The 23,673-nt window shown below is 31.5% G+C and overlaps 1 protein-coding gene across 1 annotated transcript; it reads right to left on the reverse strand.

Moving 5' to 3' along the window:
• Positions 1–538: 538 nt before the first annotated feature.
• LOC127118959 (KH domain-containing protein HEN4) lies at positions 539–4,856 on the reverse strand. The gene is made up of 7 exons (XM_051049185.1): positions 4,066–4,856; positions 3,491–3,916; positions 3,134–3,409; positions 1,925–2,122; positions 1,791–1,849; positions 1,141–1,252; positions 539–966 (listed from the first exon to the last, which is right to left on the reverse strand). The coding sequence occupies exons 1-7, from the start codon at positions 4,642–4,644 to the stop codon at positions 826–828; spliced, it is 1,791 nt and encodes a 596-aa protein (XP_050905142.1). The 5' UTR covers positions 4,645–4,856; the 3' UTR covers positions 539–825.
• Positions 4,857–23,673: the final 18,817 nt, after the last annotated feature.

Genomic DNA, 23,673 nt, shown 5'->3' on the forward strand with positions numbered 1-23,673 from the left:
ACTTTTTATACATACATGACACACTTTTTATACATACAGAGTTTCAAAGAGTGCCTAAGGACAAACTGAAATTTTCATGATGGTGTTGTTTTGAAAATAATTTTTTTTTAAAATTGTTTCTAAAAAAAAAATATTTTGGAAATAATTTTTTTTCTCAGAAATTAAAAAAAATGATTTTTTTAAATTTTTATTTTATTTTTGAAATAAAAATAATTTATTCAGAATATAAAACTGATTTATAAATCCAAAATGATTATAATCCGATTTATAAATACAAACTGTTTTAACAGTTAAATGGTTATTGAAAAACAAAGTGAACCATCTATATAATTTGGTCGAGTGCAATTTATGAACCACAAAGTTCAAGATGGTGCATGGTGGCAGGCAGTGCACGTAAAGACACTCAAATGCCCGTTACTAGAAGTGACACTGGGGTTATATTTTAAAGCAACATTATGCATATGGTGTGCAACCAACTCTTTTGAGATAGTTGTGCACATCCTTGTATTTTGTTTATATAAAAATGGACATATGAACATATATATCAACATAACATAGGTAAGAAAGGGTGAAAACTTCTACAAATGGTTCTAGGAACATAATGAATTAGAACCTGTGTGTTAGTCTCTACACAAGGTAACCATCACATCATTTTGAAGTGAAAGAGTGAGTCTAGTAACATTATTCACAATGTGAAGGTAACTGATTGACTAGTCAAGCCGTGTGATATACCTATGTACACCAACAAACTACTATGGCACTTCTTCCTCCTGTCTTGAAGGAAGAACCGGAAAATAAAATGAAATGCAACTTGCCATCCATCTCTCAGCTTACTTGTGCAGTTTGAATGAAAGCTTGAAGCAAACTCTGAGCTGCAAACGTTTGATCCGGTGTTCCAGATATCACAACCTTCCCTCCGCTTGTACCAACGCTAGGATCATATACAGTTACATTCGCACCTGAAATCTGCTCCCACAAACAACACTAGACCATATTAAAATCATTAGCATTCCAAAAACCAGATTCATCAAATGATTCAAATCGCACCAAATAATCAGAAGGAAGGGTAAGATGGTCGGTCCAACCACGAGTCACAACATATATTAATAATTTATCTTTCTGAAGGAAATAATCATGCACCTGTCTAATTTGATCTAAATTCCCGCCATCTTCACCGTAAACAGAAGCAAAGACATGTTCTGAAACTATAATCTCCACGGTAGTGTTTGTCACAGTGGCAAACATGTTTCCTCTGCCAAAATATTTCATCAAAGTATGAATCTCGAAAGATCTATCAACATCAATACGTATTTTAAATATGCAGGTGATAAATTGTTGAGTAAAAAACATGTTGAGATAATCTTGTTGTATTCATAAGGCATATTTATTAGGTGCATAAATATTATAAGAAATTGAAAATGCAAAAGAATGATTTTTAATTTCAGCATTCAAACAGACCCCAATTAAATATTTATATGATTATTACGTTACCTAGTCGAAATTTTTATTCAATATACATTTAAATGAAGAAAAAAAATCATTATATAACCACTCTTACTCTATTTCTACCTATACTATACTGTTGATGTGCCTTTTATGTCATTTCTATATCCCAACTCCCAAATAATATTCATTTTTTAATTCTAAGATCACTACTACAAAAAACATAGAAGCTTTTCAAACAGAAATTTTAAGGACTACAAAAAAACCTTCGCAGAATAGGAACAAAGAAACGGAAAAGAAGAAAGATGGACAGCAGATGCGCGTATTCCCAGCTTGATTATACTGACCTGTCATGATCCAAATTATCCCCATTTTCTGTGGTTGTTTTAGCATGCATCCCTGCATTCTGCAAATATACGAACTTCTAACAAAACTTGTGCTAAGAACCAAAGGAGGTGAATGTAAGGGAAGTGAAGAATACCTGTGGTGGAAACCTCCCAAAAGGAAAAGCAGATTTTCTGCGGGGAATGAACTTGCTCCTAACAGTATCCTTATTATTTACTTGAAAACTTGATTTCATTCTTGCTTCAGCAAGCACCTCATTGGGCAAAGGATTACCCCTAATTCTAGAAGTGAATTTACGTAAAGCATTTTCTACACATTTGTATCCACCAGTGATCTGCATGAAATCTCTCTTATGTACAAACATGACTAGCAGAAATAAACAAAGGTTGTTGAAGCCATAACAAATAAATTCAGCCTCCAGCATAAGCACTTCTGAGATTGTTTGGGGGAGAGTTTATGAAAATATCTTATGATATGTCCATAAGTTGTTTTCAACTTACTTTCATAAGCTCTTCAAGTTGTCTTATGAAAACATTTTTTTTATATAGATGAGTGGTTAAGTGGCCACATACACGCGCACGCACGGAGGAAGGGTGAAAACCTGGGATTGAACCCAGGCACCCACATAAAATGTCTTGGAAGCCAACTATTACGCTGCAACACCAAAGACGCTTATAGCTTATATGAAAACATTTTGATTTAATTTGATCTTTTGTTATAGAAATAGCTTCTACGTAAGCACTTATATGATAAACACTTTTGATATAAACACTTAGTTAAGTTGTTTATCCAAACAAATCCTCAAGTCTATTCTAAGCACACCAATGGCTCGGTAGTCAACGCAATACAACAAAATAAGATATTGATATCATTTACAGTCGTGACTATGCTGGCATTGGCAACAAAAGCATTACGTTACACCAATAACTAAGCAGATAGAATAAGGATTGAAAAGACGATATAAAAAAGTTTTACACAAATTGGACAGAAGGTTCCTTAAACTAACAGATGATGACCGTTTGGTTGGATATAACATCCATTTACTGAAACTATATTTGTATAAGTTTGGTAGGACTTCTAGTTCTACTAGCCAAATATAATTAACTGTTTTCCATATTAACGATCTTCAAATTGGAAATTAAGCAACAAAAAAAGTTAACCTTTTATCATGAAGGATATCAGCATATAAAAGTAAAATCAAGATCTAAACAATTACAGAAGCATTTGTAATGTATACTATCTTAAAACGACAATTAAAAAGGAACGGAAGGACTAATAAACTAAACCCTTAAAAACGTTTAAAAAAACATAGTTGTCTTGAACTATACAAGATACATAATTATACCTGGACAACCGCATCATTATCTAAAGTGCCATTTGGAACTGGCACTCCGTGCAGTATTTGAATATCAGCCCCACTGACTTCTCTCAATTCTGAAATCACTTGACCTTCATTACCAGTCAAGAAATTCACTGTGCTTGCTGCAACTAAAATCCTTGCAGTTACAGGTGATTCCACAATAGAGGCTGGGTGAAATCCATTTCGAATGTGATCTTCAACAATTCTAGCAAAGACAAGAATAACAGCATCTTGTGCAGGAGAATTACTAGATTCAAGGTTCTGGATTAACAAAAGCCAATTCTAGATCAATAATAGAAAATCACGGCAATTCAAAGTATGTATCAAAATCATATGACTGACCTCAAAAGCAGAAATGGTGATGATGCGATCTTCAAACTCACTTAAAGGAGGTGCAAAGACAATAGAAGCACCTGTTCGGCTTTCGAAAGTTCTGACTATAGACCCTTTTTTGCCAATCACACTACCAGCTACATTGTTAGAGCAAAGAAGTCTGAAAACAACTTCGTGTCCAGTACCCTTCGAGTCAAGACTAAAGTTACCGTTAGAGTTTGTTGTCTGTTTTGAAGCATCGTTTATAGATAAGCCTTCCATGGAAGGTAACCATGAATTAAGGTGAGGAAAAAGATCTTCATGTGGGTTAGAGGTTGGCCTATCCGAAGAGCTAACAGGTGCGTTTAGAGATACTTTGCTCAACGGTGGACAATCTTGAAGACAATGCGATACATAAATCAGTGCTTTCTTTACCGCCAGACTTTCACCATTTATCTGCCAATTATAAAAAAATCAAATTACATTATCATTCTATTAATAGTAATAATAATAAGTCTAACGGTATAAGTCTCGGGCGCAAAGGATATGAGGTTTCTACTAAAAATAGTAATGGAAATAATAATAAGCAGCAAAGCAAAACTCACAAGAACTAACTCCTCGTCTTTAGCAGCAGAATGTGGGGCAGGACAAACCCTAATTTTAGTACCAGTATTATTCCTAATAGTGCTTATATTTTTTCCTCCTTTCCCAACAACAGCACCAACCTGAGAAGAATGTGCCAACAATTTACCAAAAACTTCAACATTCACTCCTCTATTATTACTATTATTAACCCCTTTCTCACCTTCAAGTTCCCAAATCCTCTCAAAAACCCTAACCACAGCTTCTTGTGCATTAGAAACCTGAACTTCCCCATCACCCACTGCAATACCCTTCCGAGGCAACAACGACCCAATTACCAAAATAACCCTATCATCAGTACCGTCAACAGAATCCTCGCAGTGGATTTTACATCCGGTTTCTCGCCGGAGCTGCGAAACGATTGACCCTGAACTTCCGATCAAACCGCCAACCGTTGACGAGTGACAGACCAAACGAAACGCGATCTGACCTGGAAGGACTTTGAAAACTGGTCGCTTTGTTTTGTTGTTCCGTTTGAAGGATGACGGCGGCGGTGGTGGTTGGTGGTCGGTTTCAACGGCGGTGAAAGTGGGGTCTTGCATTGAGAAATGAAAGAGTTCCAAGTTTTGGACTTTTGAAATGGGTTTACTTTTTGTTTACGTGGGTGTTGATGGATATGTGACGTTAAGGTATTTTCATGGTGAAAAGGAGATTTGGAAAGAGAGAAGAATAGAGAGAGAAGAAATAGAGAAAGTGAATGAATTTTTATAGTAGTTGACAAGTTGAAAATGAGGTTTGTGTCTGGTAATGGAACAGTGTAATTGTGTTGTTAGATTAATACTACTTTGTTAAAAGTGAAATTAATACTTTGCGAAATCTTACAAAATATGTCCATTTAATATTTTTCCTTACTCATGTATGTTAGGTGTCAATTTTATCTTTTTTTATCCTATTTAATAGTTTCAACTTTTTGTATTAAATTTAGAAGTATGATAAACAACTTTTTTGTTCTTAGATGATAAATAACATAATGGATGAGGATGATAATAATATTAGAAGAAACAATAGAATAAATTTTGATTTGAATATTGAATATTCATTAGAAAAAGAATTAAAAACGGTTCTTGGATGAGGTTGATGAAATTGGAACTTACTAAGAAAAAAAAGAAAATATTATCGTTTTTAATTAGAATATTGAGATAAATAAATTTTTATAAGAAAGTGTTGAAAGTGGAATTTCTAAGGAGTCAAATATCGGTCATTTTGTTTGTCAAAATATTTTTAGAAAGGAAGAAGCATTTATATCTTTTAAGAGATATGTATATCAACAAAGGTTCTCAATTCAGGAAGGTAGATTCATCAAACAAAATGAAATTGTGAATATGTGTGATTTCTTTTGCCATTTTGAAGATAAAACTTCCTTACAAATCATAGAACCATGGAAAGGACAAAAATAGATGATTGACTAGGTGAGAATGTAAAGTTCATTTGTGAATTTCATTGCATGAGACTCTGGTGAGTTGTAACGTTTGTTGTAATCGTACTTTGTTAATTCAATCTGAAGTTGATACTAAGTATAACTTGCAATCAAATAAAATGTGAAAGAATTGTACGAAATTAAAAGTTATTGGACATTCACTTATCTTTGTAATTATTTTCCGGTAGAATGACAACCACAAAAAATAAGAAAATATTAATGCATTTATGAAAAAATTAATAAATTCTCATACATGTTTAAGAGAATTTACAAAGCATGTATGTACTTATTTTTAACATAGTATTATTGTTATAATATTATACAATTATGTTTGATTAATTTAAATTAATTTCAGGAAAAAGAATAGCATATAATATTAGAGAAATGCAAAAGATTGAATATACAGTTTTGTCTTTCTTAAGTTTTAATAGGAGTTTGAAAGTTATATATAATATTCAATTCATCATAAAAATGGTAATATGTTTGTGTCGCGGTATTATAAAAATGTTAATAATAGAAAATACATGATATTTCACGTCAAGACATTCTCAATATTTTTTTTCATAAAGATTGTCATGAAATCTCTTCTAATTACTTGTCATCACGACGGAAGCTTCAAGCATTACATTACAATATTGTCTTTAAGGAACAAATAATAGATTAAAGAAGCTCGTGAGAATGATATTGTTCGATGCCCTCTAATTTCCAAAACAAAAGAGTGTCCTAAATAAAAACGCCGCAAGGCGAAAAAGAGATTTCACATATACTTGTGGATTATGCAAAGGCGTAAGATATAATATTGATACATATTCTCTAAAAGAAAATATTCAATTTTTTGTTCACACTAAAAACTAGAAGAGGAAAATTCTTCAATATGTAAATTTAAATCATATTTTTCTTCCAATAATTTAGGTACGTATTTTTGTTTAATATTTTTATATTTTATTTTCTTGATCATATAGTCTATTGGCTGAAATTCTACCTCTTAAAGGTGAATAACTTAGACAATACAACTTGAAGGATACTTTTAAGAATTAAAAAAAGATTGTTGATGACATAAGTATGAAGGTCATTAACTGATTTTTTTTTTTTTTCTTTTGGTTAATTTATAATAAAGTTGTATTTGAATGATATATTGGAGTTGCAATTATTTTTGCATGCATTATTATACTCTTAAAGAGATATAATTTTATAATAAAAAAATTACAACATGACTCTCACTTGCATAAAATATGTTATTGCGCTTTTAAATAAAATTAAATTTAGACTAATGTAGGAATAGAAAGAAAAAAAATGTTGCATTACGTACTATGTATTGGGATAATTCGGGTTTGCCTAAGATAATGTTGACTAAAGAGAGGCAAGACAAACCAACTCGGGGAGAATACATAGATAGCATTGTATGTCGCCCAAAGTTGGGTTCTAGTCGCCCATTTATCACAACACACACCCATGGGTTGCAACACTCGCTCGTAGGTCGTGTCACTCGCTCTCTATTGGGCTTTGGTAAAACCATTATTTGTCCACTCATAAAACATGAGGATTAACGTGTTCTTGGACATTAATAATCTGAAAGCTCAGTTAATGGGGGAAAGTCATGATTTCCCGAAGAATAGAGAAATATCGGTTTTCACGCTCTTGAGAGGGGCAGAGTAACCACCAGATGGATCCAAGAATTCAGAATCAATAAACCTTTATAAATAACTCACCCAAGGGGTTGAGAGGGGATACTCATTTCACCCATAAATTATACAAATACAAACTTTTTCACCACTATGTGTGAGCTTTCTCTAACATCATCATCAAACCTAAAGTCTCTGGCAACCCTACACGACGAAGGATTCTCACTCATTATACTTTTAGGAAGTACACTTTTCTCCCTCATAATAATGGTTTCATAGTCATCATAGTGAAGTATGATAATTGGGAATTAAAGCGATTTTTAATTGACCTTGGAAGCTCAGTTGACGTCTTGTTCTATAGCGCATTTAGGAGGCTTCGGCTTGACCTAGAGGACATTTGAGTATTCCAAGGATCCTTAGTTGGTCTTTCACGCGAATAAGTGCAAGTAAAAGTCCACATAACACTCAAGATGACATTTAGGTTGGAGGCGAGCGCAAAGACAATTAAGGTAAGATATCTTGTAGTGGATGTCACGTCTCCATATAACACCATTCAATGGAGTCCCCCCTAACTTATTAGGGACTGTCTTGTCCATCCTCCATTTGAGCATGAAATACCCGCTATCTGGCAGGCACGTTAGGGTGGCTCGGGAGGGCTAAGAGATCGCACAAAAATGTTACCAAAACAGTATGGAAATGAGAAGGGAGAAAATCAATGGTGGTTGGTGGTCGGTTTCAACGGCGGTGAAAGTGGGGTCTTGCATTGAGAAATGAAAGAGTTCCAAGTTTTGGACTTTTGAAATGGGTTTACTTTTTGTTTACGTGGGTGTTGATGGGTATGTGACGTTAAGGTATTTTCATGGTGAAAAGGAGATTTGGAAAGAGAGAAGAATAGAGAGAGAAGAAATAGAGAGAGAAAGTGAATGAATTTTTATAGTAGTTGACAAGTTGAAAATGAGGTTTGTGTCTGGTAATGGAACAGTGTAATTGTGTTGTTAGATTAATACTACTTTGTTAAAAGTGAAATTAATACTTTGCGAAATCTTACAAAATATGTCCATTTAATATTTTTCCTTACTCATGTATGTTAGGTGTCAATTTTACCTTTTTTTATCCTATTTAATAGTTTCAACTTTTTGTATTAAATTTAGAAGTATGATAAATAACTTTTTTGTTCTTAGATGATAAATAACATAATGGATGAGGATGATAATAATATTAGAAGAAACAATAGAATAAATTTTGATTTGAATATTGAATATTCATTAGAAAAGAATTAAAAACGGTTCTTGGATGAGGTTGATGAAATTGGAACTTACTAAGAAAAAAAGAAAATATTATCGTTTTTAATTAGAATATTGAGATAAATAAATTTTTATAAGAAAGTGTTGAAAGTGGAATTTCTAAGGAGTCAAATATCGGTCATTTTGTTTGTCAAAATATTTTTAGAAAGGAAGAAGCATTTATATCTTTTAAGAGATATGTATATCAACAAAGGTTCTCAATTCAGGAAGGTAGATTCATCAAACAAAATGAAATTGTGAATATGTGTGATTTCTTTTGCCATTTTGAAGATAAAACTTCCTTACAAATCATAGAACCATGGAAAGGACAAAAATAGATGATTGACTAGGTGAGAATGTAAAGTTCATTTGTGAATTTCATTGCATGAGACTCTGGTGAGTTGTAACGTTTGTTGTAATCGTACTTTGTTAATTCAATCTGAAGTTGATACTAAGTATAACTTGCAATCAAATAAAATGTGAAAGAATTGTACGAAATTAAAAGTTATTGGACATTCACTTATCTTTGTAATTATTTTCCGGTAGAATGACAACCACAAAAATAAGAAAATATTAATGCATTTATGAAAAAATTAATAAATTCTCATACATGTTTAAGAGAATTTACAAAGCATGTATGTACTTATTTTTAACATAGTATTATTGTTATAATATTATACAATTATGTTTGATTAATTTAAATTAATTTCAGGAAAAAGAATAGCATATAATATTAGAGAAATGCAAAAGATTGAATATACAGTTTTGTCTTTCTTAAGTTTTAATAGGAGTTTGAAAGTTATATATAATATTCAATTCATCATAAAAATGGTAATATGTTTGTGTCGCGGTATTATAAAAATGTTAATAATAGAAAATACATGATATTTCACGTCAAGACATTCTCAATATTTTTTTTCATAAAGATTGTCATGAAATCTCTTCTAATTACTTGTCATCACGACGGAAGCTTCAAGCATTACATTACAATATTGTCTTTAAGGAACAAATAATAGATTAAAGAAGCTCGTGAGAATGATATTGTTCGATGCCCTCTAATTTCCAAAACAAAAGAGTGTCCTAAATAAAAACGCCGCAAGGCGAAAAAGAGATTTCACATATACTTGTGGATTATGCAAAGGCGTAAGATATAATATTGATACATATTCTCTAAAAGAAAATATTCAATTTTTTGTTCACACTAAAAACTAGAAGAGGAAAATTCTTCAATATGTAAATTTAAATCATATTTTTCTTCCAATAATTTAGGTACGTATTTTTGTTTAATATTTTTATATTTTATTTTCTTGATCATATAGTCTATTGGCTGAAATTCTACCTCTTAAAGGTAGAATAACTTAGACAATACAACTTGAAGGATACTTTTAAGAATTAAAAAAAGATTGTTGATGACATAAGTATGAAGGTCATTAACTGATTTTTTTTTTTTTTTTGGTTAATTTATAATAAAGTTGTATTTGAATGATATATTGGAGTTGCAATTATTTTTGCATGCATTATTATACTCTTAAAGAGATATAATTTTATAAAAAAAAATTACAACATGACTCTCACTTGCATAAAATATGTTATTGCGCTTTTAAATAAAATTAAATTTAGACTAATGTAGGAATAGAAAGAAAAAAATGTTGCATTACGTACTATGTATTGGGATAATTCGGGTTTGCCTAAGATAATGTTGACTAAAGAGAGGCAAGACAAACCAACTCGGGGAGAATACATAGATAGCATTGTATGTCGCCCAAAGTTGGGTTCTAGTCGCCCATTTATCACAACACACACCCATGGGTTGCAACACTCGCTCGTAGGTCGTGTCACTCGCTCTCTATTGGGCTTTGGTAAAACCATTATTTGTCCACTCATAAAACATGAGGATTAACGTGTTCTTGGACATTAATAATCTGAAAGCTCAGTTAATGGGGGAAAGTCATGATTTCCCGAAGAATAGAGAAATATCGGTTTTCACGCTCTTGAGAGGGGCAGAGTAACCACCAGATGGATCCAAGAATTCAGAATCAATAAACCTTTATAAATAACTCACCCAAGGGGTTGAGAGGGGATACTCATTTCACCCATAAATTATACAAATACAAACTTTTTCACCACTATGTGTGAGCTTTCTCTAACATCATCATCAAACCTAAAGTCTCTGGCAACCCTACACGACGAAGGATTCTCACTCATTATACTTTTAGGAAGTACACTTTTCTCCCTCATAATAATGGTTTCATAGTCATCATAGTGAAGTATGATAATTGGGAATTAAAGCGATTTTTAATTGACCTTGGAAGCTCAGTTGACGTCTTGTTCTATAGCGCATTTAGGAGGCTTCGGCTTGACCTAGAGGACATTTGAGTATTCCAAGGATCCTTAGTTGGTCTTTCACGCGAATAAGTGCAAGTAAAAGTCCACATAACACTCAAGATGACATTTAGGTTGGAGGCGAGCGCAAAGACAATTAAGGTAAGATATCTTGTAGTGGATGTCACGTCTCCATATAACACCATTCAATGGAGTCCCCCCTAACTTATTAGGGACTGTCTTGTCCATCCTCCATTTGAGCATGAAATACCCGCTATCTGGCAGGCACGTTAGGGTGGCTCGGGAGGGCTAAGAGATCGCACAAAAATGTTACCAAAACAGTATGGAAATGAGAAGGGAGAAAATCAATGGTGGTTGGTGGTCGGTTTCAACGGCGGTGAAAGTGGGGTCTTGCATTGAGAAATGAAAGAGTTCCAAGTTTTGGACTTTTGAAATGGGTTTACTTTTTGTTTACGTGGGTGTTGATGGGTATGTGACGTTAAGGTATTTTCATGGTGAAAAGGAGATTTGGAAAGAGAGAAGAATAGAGAGAGAAGAAATAGAGAGAGAAAGTGAATGAATTTTTATAGTAGTTGACAAGTTGAAAATGAGGTTTGTGTCTGGTAATGGAACAGTGTAATTGTGTTGTTAGATTAATACTACTTTGTTAAAAGTGAAATTAATACTTTGCGAAATCTTACAAAATATGTCCATTTAATATTTTTCCTTACTCATGTATGTTAGGTGTCAATTTTACCTTTTTTTATCCTATTTAATAGTTTCAACTTTTTGTATTAAATTTAGAAGTATGATAAATAACTTTTTTGTTCTTAGATGATAAATAACATAATGGATGAGGATGATAATAATATTAGAAGAAACAATAGAATAAATTTTGATTTGAATATTGAATATTCATTAGAAAAAGAATTAAAAACGGTTCTTGGATGAGGTTGATGAAATTGGAACTTACTAAGAAAAAAAGAAAATATTATCGTTTTTAATTAGAATATTGAGATAAATAAATTTTTATAAGAAAGTGTTGAAAGTGGAATTTCTAAGGAGTCAAATATCGGTCATTTTGTTTGTCAAAATATTTTTAGAAAGGAAGAAGCATTTATATCTTTTAAGAGATATGTATATCAACAAAGGTTCTCAATTCAGGAAGGTAGATTCATCAAACAAAATGAAATTGTGAATATGTGTGATTTCTTTTGCCATTTTGAAGATAAAACTTCCTTACAAATCATAGAACCATGGAAAGGACAAAAATAGATGATTGACTAGGTGAGAATGTAAAGTTCATTTGTGAATTTCATTGCATGAGACTCTGGTGAGTTGTAACGTTTGTTGTAATCGTACTTTGTTAATTCAATCTGAAGTTGATACTAAGTATAACTTGCAATCAAATAAAATGTGAAAGAATTGTACGAAATTAAAAGTTATTGGACATTCACTTATCTTTGTAATTATTTTCCGGTAGAATGACAACCACAAAAAATAAGAAAATATTAATGCATTTATGAAAAAATTAATAAATTCTCATACATGTTTAAGAGAATTTACAAAGCATGTATGTACTTATTTTTAACATAGTATTATTGTTATAATATTATACAATTATGTTTGATTAATTTAAATTAATTTCAGGAAAAAGAATAGCATATAATATTAGAGAAATGCAAAAGATTGAATATACAGTTTTGTCTTTCTTAAGTTTTAATAGGAGTTTGAAAGTTATATATAATATTCAATTCATCATAAAAATGGTAATATGTTTGTGTCGCGGTATTATAAAAATGTTAATAATAGAAAATACATGATATTTCACGTCAAGACATTCTCAATATTTTTTTTCATAAAGATTGTCATGAAATCTCTTCTAATTACTTGTCATCACGACGGAAGCTTCAAGCATTACATTACAATATTGTCTTTAAGGAACAAATAATAGATTAAAGAAGCTCGTGAGAATGATATTGTTCGATGCCCTCTAATTTCCAAAACAAAAGAGTGTCCTAAATAAAAACGCCGCAAGGCGAAAAAGAGATTTCACATATACTTGTGGATTATGCAAAGGCGTAAGATATAATATTGATACATATTCTCTAAAAGAAAATATTCAATTTTTTGTTCACACTAAAAACTAGAAGAGGAAAATTCTTCAATATGTAAATTTAAATCATATTTTTCTTCCAATAATTTAGGTACGTATTTTTGTTTAATATTTTTATATTTTATTTTCTTGATCATATAGTCTATTGGCTGAAATTCTACCTCTTAAAGGTGAATAACTTAGACAATACAACTTGAAGGATACTTTTAAGAATTAAAAAAAGATTGTTGATGACATAAGTATGAAGGTCATTAACTGATTTTTTTTTTCTTTTTTTTTGGTTAATTTATAATAAAGTTGTATTTGAATGATATATTGGAGTTGCAATTATTTTTGCATGCATTATTATACTCTTAAAGAGATATAATTTTATAATAAAAAATTACAACATGACTCTCACTTGCATAAAATATGTTATTGCGCTTTTAAATAAAATTAAATTTAGACTAATGTAGGAATAGAAAGAAAAAAAATGTTGCATTACGTACTATGTATTGGGATAATTCGGGTTTGCCTAAGATAATGTTGACTAAAGAGAGGCAAGACAAACCAACTCGGGGAGAATACATAGATAGCATTGTATGTCGCCCAAAGTTGGGTTCTAGTCGCCCATTTATCACAACACACACCCATGGGTTGCAACACTCGCTCGTAGGTCGTGTCACTCGCTCTCTATTGGGCTTTGGTAAAACCATTATTTGTCCACTCATAAAACATGAGGATTAACGTGTTCTTGGACATTAATAATCTGAAAGCTCAGTTAATGGGGGAAAGTCATGATTTCCCGAAGAATAGAGAAATATCGGTTTTCACGCTCTTGAGAGGGGCAGAGTAACCACCAGATGGATCCAAGAATTCAGAATCAATAAACCTTTATAAATAACTCACCCAAGGGGTTGAGAGGGGATACTCATTTCACCCATAAATTATACAAATACAAACTTTTTCACCACTATGTGTGAGCTTTCTCTAACATCATCATCAAACCTAAAGTCTCTGGCAACCCTACACGACGAAGGATTCTCACTCATTATACTTTTAGGAAGTACACTTTTCTCCCTCATAATAATGGTTTCATAGTCATCATAGTGAAGTATGATAATTGGGAATTAAAGCGATTTTTAATTGACCTTGGAAGCTCAGTTGACGTCTTGTTCTATAGCGCATTTAGGAGGCTTCGGCTTGACCTAGAGGACATTTGAGTATTCCAAGGATCCTTAGTTGGTCTTTCACGCGAATAAGTGCAAGTAAAAGTCCACATAACACTCAAGATGACATTTAGGTTGGAGGCGAGCGCAAAGACAATTAAGGTAAGATATCTTGTAGTGGATGTCACGTCTCCATATAACACCATTCAATGGAGTCCCCCCTAACTTATTAGGGACTGTCTTGTCCATCCTCCATTTGAGCATGAAATACCCGCTATCTGGCAGGCACGTTAGGGTGGCTCGGGAGGGCTAAGAGATCGCACAAAAATGTTACCAAAACAGTATGGAAATGAGAAGGGAGAAAATCAATGGTGGTTGGTGGTCGGTTTCAACGGCGGTGAAAGTGGGGTCTTGCATTGAGAAATGAAAGAGTTCCAAGTTTTGGACTTTTGAAATGGGTTTACTTTTTGTTTACGTGGGTGTTGATGGGTATGTGACGTTAAGGTATTTTCATGGTGAAAAGGAGATTTGGAAAGAGAGAAGAATAGAGAGAGAAGAAATAGAGAGAGAAAGTGAATGAATTTTTATAGTAGTTGACAAGTTGAAAATGAGGTTTGTGTCTGGTAATGGAACAGTGTAATTGTGTTGTTAGATTAATACTACTTTGTTAAAAGTGAAATTAATACTTTGCGAAATCTTACAAAATATGTCCATTTAATATTTTTCCTTACTCATGTATGTTAGGTGTCAATTTTACCTTTTTTTATCCTATTTAATAGTTTCAACTTTTTGTATTAAATTTAGAAGTATGATAAATAACTTTTTTGTTCTTAGATGATAAATAACATAATGGATGAGGATGATAATAATATTAGAAGAAACAATAGAATAAATTTTGATTTGAATATTGAATATTCATTAGAAAAAGAATTAAAAACGGTTCTTGGATGAGGTTGATGAAATTGGAACTTACTAAGAAAAAAAAGAAAATATTATCGTTTTTAATTAGAATATTGAGATAAATAAATTTTTATAAGAAAGTGTTGAAAGTGGAATTTCTAAGGAGTCAAATATCGGTCATTTTGTTTGTCAAAATATTTTTAGAAAGGAAGAAGCATTTATATCTTTTAAGAGATATGTATATCAACAAAGGTTCTCAATTCAGGAAGGTAGATTCATCAAACAAAATGAAATTGTGAATATGTGTGATTTCTTTTGCCATTTTGAAGATAAAACTTCCTTACAAATCATAGAACCATGGAAAGGACAAAAATAGATGATTGACTAGGTGAGAATGTAAAGTTCATTTGTGAATTTCATTGCATGAGACTCTGGTGAGTTGTAACGTTTGTTGTAATCGTACTTTGTTAATTCAATCTGAAGTTGATACTAAGTATAACTTGCAATCAAATAAAATGTGAAAGAATTGTACGAAATTAAAAGTTATTGGACATTCACTTATCTTTGTAATTATTTTCCGGTAGAATGACAACCACAAAAAATAAGAAAATATTAATGCATTTATGAAAAAATTAATAAATTCTCATACATGTTTAAGAGAATTTACAAAGCATGTATGTACTTATTTTTAACATAGTATTATTGTTATAATATTATACAATTATGTTTGATTAATTTAAATTAATTTCAGGAAAAAGAATAGCATATAATATTAGAGAAATGCAAAAGATTGAATATACAGTTTTGTCTTTCTTAAGTTTTAATAGGAGTTTGAAAGTTATATATAATATTCAATTCATCATAAAAATGGTAATATGTTTGTGTCGCGGTATTATAAAAATGTTAATAATAGAAAATACATGATATTTCACGTCAAGACATTCTCAATATTTTTTTCATAAAGATTGTCATGAAATCTCTTCTAATTACTTGTCATCACGACGGAAGCTTCAAGCATTACATTACAATATTGTCTTTAAGGAACAAATAATAGATTAAAGAAGCTCGTGAGAATGATATTGTTCGATGCCCTCTAATTTCCAAAACAAAAGAGTGTCCTAAATAAAAACGCCGCAAGGCGAAAAAGAGATTTCACATATACTTGTGGATTATGCAAAGGCGTAAGATATAATATTGATACATATTCTCTAAAAGAAAATATTCAATTTTTTGTTCACACTAAAAACTAGAAGAGGAAAATTCTTCAATATGTAAATTTAAATCATATTTTTCTTCCAATAATTTAGGTACGTATTTTTGTTTAATATTTTTATATTTTATTTTCTTGATCATATAGTCTATTGGCTGAAATTCTACCTCTTAAAGGTGAATAACTTAGACAATACAACTTGAAGGATACTTTTAAGAATTAAAAAAAGATTGTTGATGACATAAGTATGAAGGTCATTAACTGATTTTTTTTCTTTTTTCTTTTGGTTAATTTATAATAAAGTTGTATTTGAATGATATATTGGAGTTGCAATTATTTTTGCATGCATTATTATACTCTTAAAGAGATATAATTTTATAATAAAAAAATTACAACATGACTCTCACTTGCATAAAATATGTTATTGCGCTTTTAAATAAAATTAAATTTAGACTAATGTAGGAATAGAAAGAAAAAAAATGTTGCATTACGTACTATGTATTGGGATAATTCGGGTTTGCCTAAGATAATGTTGACTAAAGAGAGGCAAGACAAACCAACTCGGGGAGAATACATAGATAGCATTGTATGTCGCCCAAAGTTGGGTTCTAGTCGCCCATTTATCACAACACACACCCATGGGTTGCAACACTCGCTCGTAGGTCGTGTCACTCGCTCTCTATTGGGCTTTGGTAAAACCATTATTTGTCCACTCATAAAACATGAGGATTAACGTGTTCTTGGACATTAATAATCTGAAAGCTCAGTTAATGGGGGAAAGTCATGATTTCCCGAAGAATAGAGAAATATCGGTTTTCACGCTCTTGAGAGGGGCAGAGTAACCACCAGATGGATCCAAGAATTCAGAATCAATAAACCTTTATAAATAACTCACCCAAGGGGTTGAGAGGGGATACTCATTTCACCCATAAATTATACAAATACAAACTTTTTCACCACTATGTGTGAGCTTTCTCTAACATCATCATCAAACTTAAAGTCTCTGGCAACCCTACACGACGAAGGATTCTCACTCATTATACTTTTAGGAAGTACACTTTTCTCCCTCATAATAATGGTTTCATAGTCATCATAGTGAAGTATGATAATTGGGAATTAAAGCGATTTTTAATTGACCTTGGAAGCTCAGTTGGCGTCTTGTTCTATAGCGCATTTAGGAGGCTTCGGCTTGACCTAGAGGACATTTGAGTATTCCAAGGATCCTTAGTTGGTCTTTCACCCGAATAAGTGCAAGTAAAAGTCCACATAACACTCAAGATGACATTTAGGTTGGAGGCGAGCGCAAAGACAATTAAGGTAAGATATCTTGTAGTGGATGTCACGTCTCCATATAACACCATTCAATGGAGTCCCCCCTAACTTATTAGGGACTGTCTTGTCCATCCTCCATTTGAGCATGAAATACCCGCTATCTGGCAGGCACGTTAGGGTGGCTCGGGAGGGCTAAGAGATCGCACAAAAATGTTACCAAAACAGTATGGAAATGAGAAGGGAGAAAATCAATGGTGGTTGGTGGTCGGTTTCAACGGCGGTGAAAGTGGGGTCTTGCATTGAGAAATGAAAGAGTTCCAAGTTTTGGACTTTTGAAATGGGTTTACTTTTTGTTTACGTGGGTGTTGATGGGTATGTGACGTTAAGGTATTTTCATGGTGAAAAGGAGATTTGGAAAGAGAGAAGAATAGAGAGAGAAGAAATAGAGAGAGAAAGTGAATGAATTTTTATAGTAGTTGACAAGTTGAAAATGAGGTTTGTGTCTGGTAATGGAACAGTGTAATTGTGTTGTTAGATTAATACTACTTTGTTAAAAGTGAAATTAATACTTTGCGAAATCTTACAAAATATGTCCATTTAATATATTTCCTTACTCATGTATGTTAGGTGTCAATTTTACCTTTTTTTATCCTATTTAATAGTTTCAACTTTTTGTATTAAATTTAGAAGTATGATAAATAACTTTTTTGTTCTTAGATGATAAATAACATAATGGATGAGGATGATAATAATATTAGAAGAAACAATAGAATAAATTTTGATTTGAATATTGAATATTCATTAGAAAAAGAATTAAAAACGGTTCTTGGATGAGGTTGATGAAATTGGAACTTACTAAGAAAAAAAAGAAAATATTATCGTTTTTAATTAGAATATTGAGATAAATAAATTTTTATAAGAAAGTGTTGAAAGTGGAATTTCTAAGGAGTCAAATATCGGTTATTTTGTTTGTCAAAATATTTTTAGAAAGGAAGAAGCATTTATATCTTTTAAGAGATATGTATATCAACAAAGGTTCTCAATTCAGGAAGGTAGATTCATCAAACAAAATGAAATTGTGAATATGTGTGATTTCTTTTGCCATTTTGAAGATAAAACTTCCTTACAAATCATAGAACCATGGAAAGGACAAAAATAGATGATTGACTAGGTGAGAATGTAAAGTTCATTTGTGAATTTCATTGCATGAGACTCTGGTGAGTTGTAACGTTTGTTGTAATCGTACTTTGTTAATTCAATCTGAAGTTGATACTAAGTATAACTTGCAATCAAATAAAATGTGAAAGAATTGTACGAAATTAAAAGTTATTGGACATTCACTTATCTTTGTAATTATTTTCCGGTAGAATGACAACCACAAAAAATAAGAAAATATTAATGCATTTATGAAAAAATTAATAAATTCTCATACATGTTTAAGAGAATTTACAAAGCATGTATGTACTTATTTTTAACATAGTATTATTGTTATAATATTATACAATTATGTTTGATTAATTTAAATTAATTTCAGGAAAAAGAATAGCATATAATATTAGAGAAATGCAAAAGATTGAATATACAGTTTTGTCTTTCTTAAGTTTTAATAGGAGTTTGAAAGTTATATATAATATTCAATTCATCATAAAAATGGTAATATGTTTGTGTCGCGGTATTATAAAAATGTTAATAATAGAAAATACATGATATTTCACGTCAAGACATTCTCAATATTTTTTTTCATAAAGATTGTCATGAAATCTCTTCTAATTACTTGTCATCACGACGGAAGCTTCAAGCATTACATTACAATATTGTCTTTAAGGAACAAATAATAGATTAAAGAAGCTCGTGAGAATGATATTGTTCGATGCCCTCTAATTTCCAAAACAAAAGAGTGTCCTAAATAAAAACGCCGCAAGGCGAAAAAGAGATTTCACATATACTTGTGGATTATGCAAAGGCGTAAGATATAATATTGATACATATTCTCTAAAAGAAAATATTCAATTTTTGTTCACACTAAAAACTAGAAGAGGAAAATTCTTCAATATGTAAATTTAAATCATATTTTTCTTCCAATAATTTAGGTACGTATTTTTGTTTAATATTTTTATATTTTATTTTCTTGATCATATAGTCTATTGGCTGAAATTCTACCTCTTAAAGGTGAATAACTTAGACAATACAACTTGAAGGATACTTTTAAGAATTAAAAAAAGATTGTTGATGACATAAGTATGAAGGTCATTAACTGATTTTTTTTCTTTTTTCTTTTGGTTAATTTATAATAAAGTTGTATTTGAATGATATATTGGAGTTGCAATTATTTTTGCATGCATTATTATACTCTTAAAGAGATATAATTTTATAATAAAAAAATTACAACATGACTCTCACTTGCATAAAATATGTTATTGCGCTTTTAAATAAAATTAAATTTAGACTAATGTAGGAATAGAAGAAAAAAAAATGTTGCATTACGTACTATGTATTGGGATAATTCGGGTTTGCCTAAGATAATGTTGACTAAAGAGAGGCAAGACAAACCAACTCGGGGAGAATACATAGATAGCATTGTATGTCGCCCAAAGTTGGGTTCTAGTCGCCCATTTATCACAACACACACCCATGGGTTGCAACACTCGCTCGTAGGTCGTGTCACTCGCTCTCTATTGGGCTTTGGTAAAACCATTATTTGTCCACTCATAAAACATGAGGATTAACGTGTTCTTGGACATTAATAATCTGAAAGCTCAGTTAATGGGGGAAAGTCATGATTTCCCGAAGAATAGAGAAATATCGGTTTTCACGCTCTTGAGAGGTCAGAGTAACCACCAGATGGATCCAAGAATTCAGAATCAATAAACCTTTATAAATAACTCACCCAAGGGGTTGAGAGGGGATACTCATTTCACCCATAAATTATACAAATACAAACTTTTTCACCACTATGTGTGAGCTTTCTCTAACATCATCATCAAACTTAAAGTCTCTGGCAACCCTACACGACGAAGGATTCTCACTCATTATACTTTTAGGAAGTACACTTTTCTCCCTCATAATAATGGTTTCATAGTCATCATAGTGAAGTATGATAATTGGGAATTAAAGCGATTTTTAATTGACCTTGGAAGCTCAGTGGCGTCTTGTTCTATAGCGCATTTAGGAGGCTTCGGCTTGACCTAGAGGACATTTGAGTATTCCAAGGATCCTTAGTTGGTCTTTCACCCGAATAAGTGCAAGTAAAAGTCCACATAACACTCAAGATGACATTTAGGTTGGAGGCGAGCGCAAAGACAATTAAGGTAAGATATCTTGTAGTGGATGTCACGTCTCCATATAACACCATTCAATGGAGTCCCCCCTAACTTATTAGGGACTGTCTTGTCCATCCTCCATTTGAGCATGAAATACCCGCTATCTGGCAGGCACGTTAGGGTGGCTCGGGAGGGCTAAGAGATCGCACAAAAATGTTACCAAAACAGTATGGAAATGAGAAGGGAGAAAATCAATGGTGGTTGGTGGTCGGTTTCAACGGCGGTGAAAGTGGGGTCTTGCATTGAGAAATGAAAGAGTTCCAAGTTTTGGACTTTTGAAATGGGTTTACTTTTTGTTTACGTGGGTGTTGATGGGTATGTGACGTTAAGGTATTTTCATGGTGAAAAGGAGATTTGGAAAGAGAGAAGAATAGAGAGAGAAGAAATAGAGAGAGAAAGTGAATGAATTTTTATAGTAGTTGACAAGTTGAAAATGAGGTTTGTGTCTGGTAATGGAACAGTGTAATTGTGTTGTTAGATTAATACTACTTTGTTAAAAGTGAAATTAATACTTTGCGAAATCTTACAAAATATGTCCATTTAATATATTTCCTTACTCATGTATGTTAGGTGTCAATTTTACCTTTTTTTATCCTATTTAATAGTTTCAACTTTTTGTATTAAATTTAGAAGTATGATAAATAACTTTTTTGTTCTTAGATGATAAATAACATAATGGATGAGGATGATAATAATATTAGAAGAAACAATAGAATAAATTTTGATTTGAATATTGAATATTCATTAGAAAAAGAATTAAAAACGGTTCTTGGATGAGGTTGATGAAATTGGAACTTACTAAGAAAAAAAAGAAAATATTATCGTTTTTAATTAGAATATTGAGATAAATAAATTTTTATAAGAAAGTGTTGAAAGTGGAATTTCTAAGGAGTCAAATATCGGTCATTTTGTTTGTCAAAATATTTTTAGAAAGGAAGAAGCATTTATATCTTTTAAGAGATATGTATATCAACAAAGGTTCTCAATTCAGGAAGGTAGATTCATCAAACAAAATGAAATTGTGAATATGTGTGATTTCTTTTGCCATTTTGAAGATAAAACTTCCTTACAAATCATAGAACCATGGAAAGGACAAAAATAGATGATTGACTAGGTGAGAATGTAAAGTTCATTTGTGAATTTCATTGCATGAGACTCTGGTGAGTTGTAACGTTTGTTGTAATCGTACTTTGTTAATTCAATCTGAAGTTGATACTAAGTATAACTTGCAATCAAATAAAATGTGAAAGAATTGTACGAAATTAAAAGTTATTGGACATTCACTTATCTTTGTAATTATTTTCCGGTAGAATGACAACCACAAAAAATAGAAAATATTAATGCATTTATGAAAAAATTAATAAATTCTCATACATGTTTAAGAGAATTTACAAAGCATGTATGTACTTATTTTTAACATAGTATTATTGTTATAATATTATACAATTATGTTTGATTAATTTAAATTAATTTCAGGAAAAAGAATAGCATATAATATTAGAGAAATGCAAAAGATTGAATATACAGTTTTGTCTTTCTTAAGTTTTAATAGGAGTTTGAAAGTTATATATAATATTCAATTCATCATAAAAATGGTAATATGTTTGTGTCGCGGTATTATAAAAATGTTAATAATAGAAAATACATGATATTTCACGTCAAGACATTCTCAATATTTTTTTTCATAAAGATTGTCATGAAATCTCTTCTAATTACTTGTCATCACGACGGAAGCTTCAAGCATTACATTACAATATTGTCTTTAAGGAACAAATAATAGATTAAAGAAGCTCGTGAGAATGATATTGTTCGACGCCCTCTAATTTCCAAAACAAAAGAGTGTCCTAAATAAAAACGCCGCAAGGCGAAAAAGAGATTTCACATATACTTGTGGATTATGCAAAGGCGTAAGATATAATATTGATACATATTCTCTAAAAGAAAATATTCAATTTTTTGTTCACACTAAAAACTAGAAGAGGAAAATTCTTCAATATGTAAATTTAAATCATATTTTTCTTCCAATAATTTAGGTACGTATTTTTGTTTAATATTTTTATATTTTATTTTCTTGATCATATAGTCTATTGGCTGAAATTCTACCTCTTAAAGGTGAATAACTTAGACAATACAACTTGAAGGATACTTTTAAGAATTAAAAAAAGATTGTTGATGACATAAGTATGAAGGTCATTAACTGATTTTTTTTCTTTTTTCTTTTGGTTAATTTATAATAAAGTTGTATTTGAATGATATATTGGAGTTGCAATTATTTTTGCATGCATTATTATACTCTTAAAGAGATATAATTTTATAATAAAAAAATTACAACATGACTCTCACTTGCATAAAATATGTTATTGCGCTTTTAAATAAAATTAAATTTAGACTAATGTAGGAATAGAAAGAAAAAAAATGTTGCATTACGTACTATGCATTGGGATAATTCAGGTTTGCCTAAGATAATGTTGACTAAAGAGAGGCAAGACAAACCAACTCGGGGAGAATACATAGATAGCATTGTATGTCGCCCAAAGTTGGGTTCTAGTCGCCCATTTATCACAACACACACCCATGGGTTGCAACACTCGCTCGTAGGTCGTGTCACTCGCTCTCTATTGGGCTTTGGTAAAACCATTATTTGTCCACTCATAAAACATGAGGATTAACGTGTTCTTGGACATTAATAATCTGAAAGCTCAGTTAATGGGGGAAAGTCATGATTTCCCGAAGAATAGAGAAATATCGGTTTTCACGCTCTTGAGAGGGTCAGAGTAACCACCAGATGGATCCAAGAATTCAGAATCAATAAACCTTTATAAATAACTCACCCAAGGGGTTGAGAGGGGATACTCATTTCACCCATGAATTATACAAATACAAACTTTTTCACCACTATGTGTGAGCTTTCTCTAACATCATCATCAAACCTAAAGTCTCTGGCAACCCTACACGACGAAG

Source organism: Lathyrus oleraceus, chromosome 2 (genome assembly GCF_024323335.1).
Source record: "Lathyrus oleraceus cultivar Zhongwan6 chromosome 2, CAAS_Psat_ZW6_1.0, whole genome shotgun sequence".
NCBI lineage: Eukaryota > Viridiplantae > Streptophyta > Magnoliopsida > Fabales > Fabaceae > Lathyrus > Lathyrus oleraceus.